The 8652-nt window shown below is 42.2% G+C and overlaps 1 protein-coding gene across 1 annotated transcript; it reads left to right on the top strand.

Annotated features, from left to right (window-relative positions):
• Positions 1 to 331: 331 nt before the first annotated feature.
• On the top strand, positions 332 to 2553 carry TMEM225 (transmembrane protein 225). Its single transcript, XM_062197619.1, has 3 exons — positions 332 to 512; positions 1049 to 1240; positions 2312 to 2553. Exons 1-3 carry the CDS (start codon positions 332 to 334, stop codon positions 2551 to 2553), a joined length of 615 nt encoding a protein of 204 aa, XP_062053603.1.
• Positions 2554 to 8652: the final 6099 nt, after the last annotated feature.

Raw genomic sequence — 8652 nt, 5'->3', positions numbered from 1 at the left:
CAATCCCTTTTCAAAATGAGCCGCGCAGTTACTGGAAGTAACTGGTTAGATGGAAGGTATACCTGGTTTTTCCAGTACTCTAAGCCCAAGGGTCAAGGGTCAAACATAAATAATTCCATGGCAGTTAGCAGCCTTGAGAGCAGGCTGGTCTCACTGTAGTGCTGTAGGGTGGAAGTTATCTTCTCTGTTCCACAAGATACTTCAGCTTCTGCCATTGCCAATGCCTCAGCAGTCACCAAAACCCCAGATTTTTGCCCCTCCTCCTGTGACTAATCAAATCAGAGAAGTCTAAGAAATATCCGCCCAGTCTCAGCTAGAAATCCCACTCGCAATGGTGTATATATCAAGCAGAAATATGCAGGCCATCAACATGCTCTCCTCCTCCTGGGCCACAGTCTTGTTGACAATAGGAATCATCGTGGATGAATGGGTGGAGCTGATCCCCAAAAGACAAAAGATCAAGGTGAACCACAGTCCATGGATGACATGCTGCATTACTACTTGGCCAGAAGGTCAGAACTACTCTCTGGGAAGAAATGAGTGGTGAGGAAGGGTTCGTCATTGCTTTAGTTTCCTGCACCCCACCAGCTTTTCCATTCTTCTATGGCACAACTTTCCAAGTGGCAGTGTGTCCATGTCCAGAAACCACACAGGCAAGGCAGACTCCACAATCCACCATTTGCATGTCTGAGAGAAAAGTTCAGAAGCTTACCTATTTATCTGCTAGGCAACTGAGAAACGTTGGCAGTAGGAGTGGGGGTGAGGGCAGCGTAAAGCACAACTCGAGTGTGAGGAGTGTGAAAGGAAGGGAACTGGCGAGGAGGAAAAATAGGTCGCGTTGCCTCTGAAAGAAGGCAGGGTGAATTGGAGTATTTAACAAGGAATGAGTTCTGAGAAATTAACAGGAGAGAAAGAGGCTTACAGAGACACCAAGACAGGGAGCAGTTTCTGGGTTCCTCTCGTTCAGCTGAGGGGCCCTGCCCCTTTATGCTGCCCCTCTTGCTTTGTTACTTAGTCAAATCTTCACTCTGTTCCCATTTCCACCTAGTGATTTCCCAGGCCCTGGCCTCACTACAGCTCTGCTTCCCCACAGGTGAGCTGGAAAGAATCCGGATGATGATGATTGCAGTCCTCGGCATTTCCTTCTCCCTTAACTTGATCCTGGGTCTGGAATTCACCTATGTGATTCCTCAGAACATATATATGCACCTCCTCACTGCCACCGAAGGTCTCCTCTCAGGTAACTTCCGAGCTCCTCTAACACAGGAGGGAGGTGTGACGGGTTTATGGGTCCAAGCTGCAGCCTCTAGCTAACTGGCCTTCCCAGTTCTCTCGGTCAGACCTATATACAGCTTCTGAATTAGGTCTATCACCAAAGCCAGGTCAAAAACACAGCCAATCAGAGTGAAACCTGGGAGGTCACGTGTAACTTGGGGGAATGAATTGAGCAAAAGAAAGTTCCTGAAAAAGGACTCTTTTCTTTTTTTCTCCTGTCTGGACATTAGGTATCCTTCTGGTCTGTGCACTCCTACTATATCACCAAAAGCTAAGACAAGGTGAAACCGTATACTTCACTAGATACAAGATGTCCCTGGCCACTTTCATTGCCTACCTAAATGTTTTCTTCTTTTTTGTCACTGGTGAGTGTCTGCACTATGTCTATGAAGGGTAATAAGAACCAATGCAGCCAAGATAGACAAGAAGGTGAAAGGATGGGACAGGGAAATGAAAAAATAAAATAAAAAAATTCTACCCCTGCATTTTGACAGGCTAAAGCTCACCTTGATCCATTCTGTAGGACAGTTCCTATAGGGAGAGAGCTGGAGATCGGGCCTGTGTGAAGAGTGTCTTCTGTCTTTCACACCTTCTCCACCTTTAGGCAGAGATGACCACCACAGTCACAGTCAAAGAGCATGGCTGGGACAGAATGCTCATTATAGAGAGGGGCAACAGACTGCAGAAGCAGAGTGAAGTGCCAAGCCTGCTTGAGGACAGGGAAAAGCAACAGCTGATGCTAAATGGGCACCTACCAAAACCAGAAACCTTCGTTCTTAATAAGCCTTTAAATTTTCATTTGCAATTGTACTTCCTAACCCGTAAAGAGACATCTCTTCCCTCAAAAAAAATGTTTAAGCTACTGTGCGTATAATTCCAGTCTCCTCCACTAAACCATTCCCCTCCCAGATGGAATAGGGTAGTTGGATGGGATTCCCTGGGCTTTGGGTCAGGACCTTCTGCCAACATGGAGGGAAGCGTGCCTAGGACTCTCCATTGTTCCTTCATCCCATTCCCTGGTTTCTCATTTCCCTAGGAATCATCTCTCTCATACAGTGCAAGCAGTCCATAAATTGCAGCACCTGGCTGCACCTCACTAATCCTGCCAAGGAACGTGAGAATACACAGCTGCCTAAGACTTCTGTCCAGGTGATGTCATTACCAGAAAACACCATAATGCCTCGCAGCATTGTCCGCATGCACTCCTCCATAAGCTCGAAGGAAGATATTCCAAGCAAATCACAAGTCCAGACGCGTCGTGTGACCTGGGCTTTATGATTTGACAGTGGGTACCTTTCAGTACATGCCCATCTTTATACATCTGCTTTGTGACTGTGTGCCATGTGGTCTCCAACCATCTGCCCGCATTTGGCTTTGTGTTAATGACTGTGAATGGTTTGGAGACCTGTGAAAAGATCCAGATGATGGCTTTCTTTTTTATCCTGACATGTTGAATAAATAGTTTCTTCTACAATATTTGTTGCCAGTGTAATAAATAGTTCCATATAAATAAGACTTGCTGTATTCTTAACTGTGTACACCACAAAGATTAAAATACCTTTTATTTCATCGTGACATATTTCAAATATACATAAAAGAATACAAGACGATATGACAAACACCTATATACACATCCCTGAACTGTATGAAATGTAAAAATTTCCTCTAGAAAATCTTCAACTAAATTTAGAGATGGAGGAGCAGGAGTTTAATCTAAATTGCCAATTGGGATATCTATATCCCACGTGACAGTGCCTGACTTCAAATCCTGGCTCTGCTCCCAATTCCAGCTTCCTGCTAATGCATACCCTGTAAGCAGAAGATCTTGGCTCAAGTAAATGAGTCCTAGTCACCCATGTGGGAGACCTAGACTGGGTTCTGGGCCCCCAGCTTTGGCCTGGCCCAGCCCCCATCACTGCAGACATTTGGGGAGTGAACCAGCAGATGGGAACTCTTTGTATGCACCTCTGCCTGTCTCTGTCTTTCTCTCCTCCCTCTTTCCCTCTCCCTGTCTCTCAAATAATAAGTATATCAATACAAAAAATAAATAGGTATAATTGATTTTCCTCTAATCTTTTCCTAATCTCATTCATCTCCTTTTTTTTAACATTTATTTTGTTTATTTGAAAGGCAGAGTGATAGAGAAGAGACAAAGAGATCTGCCATCCCCTGCTTCACTCCCCAAATGCCTGCAAAAGCAAGGGCTGGGCCAGGCAGAAGCCAAGAGCCAGGAGCTCCATCTGAGTCTCCCATGTTGGTAGCAGGGGCCCAACTACTCAAGTGATCTTCTGCTACCTTCCTAGGCACATTAGCAGGAAGCTGGATCAGAAGTGGAGCAGCGGGGACTCGAAATGAGATTCAGACACAAAATGCCCAACATCACAGGCAGCAGCTTAGCCCACTGTGCCATATCACCAGCCCCTCTCCTTCCTTGTTTACAATTATAAAATGCTTTAAGGATTCATTGCTGATCATTTTACATCCATATTATCCTTTTAACTTCCACTTTACACATCTACATATAGATAACACTGCCTTAGACCTCCAAGATAAAGTTCAGTGGGGGAAAAAAGTTAATAAACATCCTTTTCTTTTTGTCATTTTAGTAAGATTGCCACTATACTCCCAACATTTGATATTATACAGTCTGTATAATTTGGCATATTTGTCTCAAGTTTGAACTTCCTTTTGGGGCCAGCACTGTGGAATAGTAGGCTACGGGCGCCAGTTCAAGACCCCCATTTCTTTTTTTTTTTTTTTGACAGGCAGAGTGGACAGTGAGAGAGAGACAGAGAGAAAGGTCTTCCTCTTGCCATTGGTTCACCCTCCAATGGCCGCCGCGGTAGGCGCGCTGCGGCCGGCGCATTGCGCTGATCCGATGGCAGGAGCCAGGTACTTATCCTGGTCTCCCATGTGGGTGCAGGGCCCAAGCACTTGGGCCATCCTCCACTGCACTCCCTGGCCACAGCAGAGAGCTGGCCTGGAAGAGGGGCAACCGGGACAGGATCGGTGCCCCGACCGGGACTAGAACCCGGTGTGCCGGCACCGCAAGGCGGAGGATTAGCCTAGTGAGCCCCGGCGCCGGCCCAAGACCCCCATTTCTGATCCAACTGCTTGCTAATGGCTTGGGAGAGCAGCAAAAGGTGGTCCAAGTGCTTGGGCCCCTGCACCCACATGAAAGACTGGGAAGAAGCTCCTGATTCCTGGCTTCAGACAGGCCCAGCTCTGGAAGCTGTGGCCATCTGGAGAGTGAACCAGTGGATGGAAGATCTTTCTCTCTTTTTCTGTTTTTCTCCATTTCTCTGCTTTTCAAATAAATGAATAAATCTTTTTTTTAAAAAAAAAGACTTTCTCATATATTTAATTTCCTGAGTATATTTATAAAAATCAAATATCTTGTTGAATATTTGATGCATGTATTGAAATATTTGATTTTTCCTAATAAGATGCATCAATCTGTAATTTGACATAATCCAATAATTTAACATAAAATATTTCAAATATGGAACCTGCATTGTGGTGTAGCAGGTAAGGCTGCCTTCTGCAATGCAGACATCTCATATGGGAGCTGGTTAGAGTCCTAGCTGTTCCACTTCCAATCCACCTCCCTGCTAAGGCACCTGAGGAAGCAGCAAAAAATGGCTCAAGTGCTTGGGTCCCTACACGCACATGGGAGACCCAGATGAAGCTCCCGGTTCCTGACTTCTGTCTGGCCCAGCCCTGGCCATTGTGGCCAATTTGGGAATGAATCAATGGATGAGAGATCCCTCTTTCTGACTCTCCCTCTCTCTCTCAATAACTCCACCTTACAGATAAAATAAAATAAATCTTTTTTTTTTAAATATACAAAAAAATAAAAAACAACGTAACCACCCATGTTTTTTGCCCAACCTTATAAAATCTTGACATTATATAAATGGCTTCTGGTTCTGACCTGGCCTAACCCAAGCTACTGAGGGTATTCAGGAAGTAAACTAGTGGATGAAAGAGATATCTATCTCTGTCATCTATCTAGTTACCTATCTATCATCCATCTATCTCTATCTCTCCCTTTCTCTCTGTTATTCTACCTTTCAAATAGACAAATTTTTTCTTTAAAAAATAGCAAGAAAATCTTGCATCTGAAAAGTAGAAGATACATTCTTTTCTAATACCATTCAGGCAAAATATTTATTGAACAACTACTTGGACTATGTCAATTGTTTGCTGGTAAGTACTTTATCTCATTTCAATGCTCACTTATCTTGTTTTTCCCCAGTAACTTCCTCTGAAATGTTCAAATTCTCTGTTCCCTTCTTTTTTTTTTTTTTTGTTTTTGTTTTTGTTTTTTGACAGGCAGAGTTAGACAGTGAGAGAGAGAGAGAGAGAAAGGTCTTCCTTTTCTGTTGGTTCACCCCCTCAAATGGCCGCTACAGCTGGAACTACACCGATCCGAAGCCAGGAGCCAGGTGCTTCCTCCCGGTCTCCGATGCGGGTGCAGGTGCCCAAGCACTTGGGCCATCCTCCACTGCCTTCCTGGGCCATAGCAGAGAGCTGGCCTGGAAGAGGAGCAACCGGGACTAGAACCTGGGGTGCCAGCACCGCAGGCAGAGGATTAGCCAAGTGAGCCACGGCACCAGCCTGTTCCCATCTTTTCAATGGGCCTTGATTTCTATTTTTAGGTTTGAAGTAGTAACAGTACTACTAGTTACCATATGTACACTGAAATATTAATTACTCCTATAAACAATGTCTTGTTGAATTGATTCACAAACTAAAATGTTCTTAAATTTAAAATATTGCATAGGACATTTAGTGCATGATTAAGACACGTCAAGTTCAATTCCAGATTCCACTTTCAGTTCCAGCTGTCTGGGAGGCAGCAGATGACGGCTTAAATACCTGGGTCCCTGCTACCCATATGGGAGATTTGGATTGAATTCCAGGCTCCTGGATTGGCTGTTCCTAACATTTGAGAAGTAAGCCAGCTGGAGGTTGGTCTGTCTGTCTGTCTCTCTCTCCCTTTCAAATACAATGAAAATTAAAAATATTTTAAATACATTAAGAAATTAGTTCTTTGCTTTTAAATTATTGCTAACTGTGTGGTGATACATGGTTACAACAAAGTAGAAACAAACCCTGTTCAGAAAATCTTATGTCATCAGAGGATTAAAACTTATCTCACATGAGAATACAGGTAACTGTAGCAGCAACAGAACAAGAAGCAATAAGGTATTTTACCCAAGAGAAAAAAGTACAAGAAAAGATGCAAAATAAAGAGGTCATATGTCTGTTGGATTATAGAAAGCAATTGCACATAACTCAGGGTACAGCAAAGACCCGCTGCAAATATATATATATGTAATATATTTGAAGTCATACAGGAAGGAACGATTTTGAATTCTGACTTCTGAATAAACTGAATGATGTAATATAACAGTTGTCTGCCTTTATCTGGGCAGTGATGAATGAAATCAATAAATTTTATATTTCTAGTTACATAGTTTGTGCTCAAAGATTTTCTCACAAGGTAATAAACCAGAATTTTTTTCCTCAAATTGATCTACCTGAAATATAAGGTACTGATGGCCTATACAATGGAGTGCTAGGGGGAAATTCTGTATGTGATATAAGGAGAAATCTCTGGAGGATGCCCTGAGTAATTATCATAGAATCACAGCCATGCAGAGACTGACAGGGCATCTACTCCAGTGTTCAATGTGAGTCCTTACACCATCACTCACATTACCACTGTTAATTTTGCTATTGCTGTTGGATGTTGCTCCTCAGCCTCTTCTGTGAGGATTGAAACAATCATAACCTGTCCTTCATAATGTAATCCGACCTTTAATCCAGTTATGACATTTTTCACTATGCTGAGTATTTGTTTTTAATGGAATAAACATCTATTATCCTACCACTACTTAAGAACAAGAACCATATCAATAATAGCAGCTACCTCCACCCAAGCTCCCCACACCAATGATAAATTTTGCATTTATAATTACCTGTTTGTGAATTGCTTTATCATAAATACACATTTCCAGTTTTTGAAACTTAGAAAAAGGAATTTAATATCACTATATAATGTTTTCTGAGACTTGCTTTTGCTATTCACATATTTGGTACTAAAATTGATTTTTTTACATGTACCTGTACCTCATTCATTTTCTCACTATATTTGTATTTCATTGTTACTATACAGTTGTTCTCAGTCTCTGTCTAGATCCAGAAATCACCCTCCCATATCATAATCTGCAAATGCTCAAGTTCTTCATATAAATGAGTTAGTATTTGCGCAAACCTATAGACATCCTCCCACTTGCTTTAAATCATCTCTAGATTCCTAATAACACCTAATCAATATAAATGCTAGGCAAATAGTTGTCATAATGTTTATGAATAATGACAAGAAAAAAATTTGTACATGTTTGGTACAGAAGCAACTACTTGTTCTAATATTTTCAATACATTTGATTGAATCTGAAAATGCAGACCAATGGATCTATGAGGATGCTGGTTTTTAAGTTCTTCTATAGTTTGCCAAAAGGGCATTTAAACTGCTTTCACCTTTGCCATCATAATCAGTAAATCTCTGGACAGTTCTGCATTTGTCCAAGTTTCTCTTGCATGGAGCAGGGGGTTGTAGGATAGGCAATTATTTCAGTCGACAAAATAAGAGCAATTAGTTTAGAAAGCAATTGTTTCCTTTTATGCACCCATCAGCAATGTCTAAGATATTTTTCATGCACATCTTCCCTATCATGTGATACTTTCAGAACTCATGGGTTTTGGACAATTATGTGCATATGAGTTAGTATTTCAGTGTGGTTTTGATAGGTATTTTCCTATTAACCAGTAAGACTGGACATCTATTCATTTGTTTATTGTTACATGGGTTTCTGTGAGTTTCCATTATTAATTTTTGCTGATTTTCCCATTGAGTTGTTTCTACTTTCATTATTGACTTTTTAAAAATATTTATTTGAAAGGCACAATTAGAGAGGCAGAGGCAGTGAGAGAGAGGTCTTACACCAGCTCATTAACTCCCCAAATGGCCCCAAAGGCCGGAGGTGGGCCGATCCAAAGCTAGGAGCCAAGAGCTTCATTCAGGTCTCCCATATAGGTGCAGGGGTCCAAGTTCTTGGTTCATCTTCTCTGCTTTACTAGGCCACAGCACAGAGATGGACCAGAAGTGGAGCACCCAGGACTCAAACTTCCACCCATATGGGATGCCAGCACTGCAGGCAGCTGCTTTACCAGCTACACCGCAGCACCTGCCCCTTCTTATTTTTATGGTTGCTTTTGATATCTGAAGTTTACTCAGATATCAAAATTTACATAAAGCATTTATGAATCCCTCGCCTAGTTGGAGACTTTTGTTTTCATTTTGTATCA

This window comes from Lepus europaeus, chromosome 7, assembly GCF_033115175.1.
Source record: "Lepus europaeus isolate LE1 chromosome 7, mLepTim1.pri, whole genome shotgun sequence".
NCBI lineage: Eukaryota > Metazoa > Chordata > Mammalia > Lagomorpha > Leporidae > Lepus > Lepus europaeus.
Note: the sequence above shows the minus strand (reverse complement) of the source record. Positions and strands in the feature narration are given on the sequence as shown.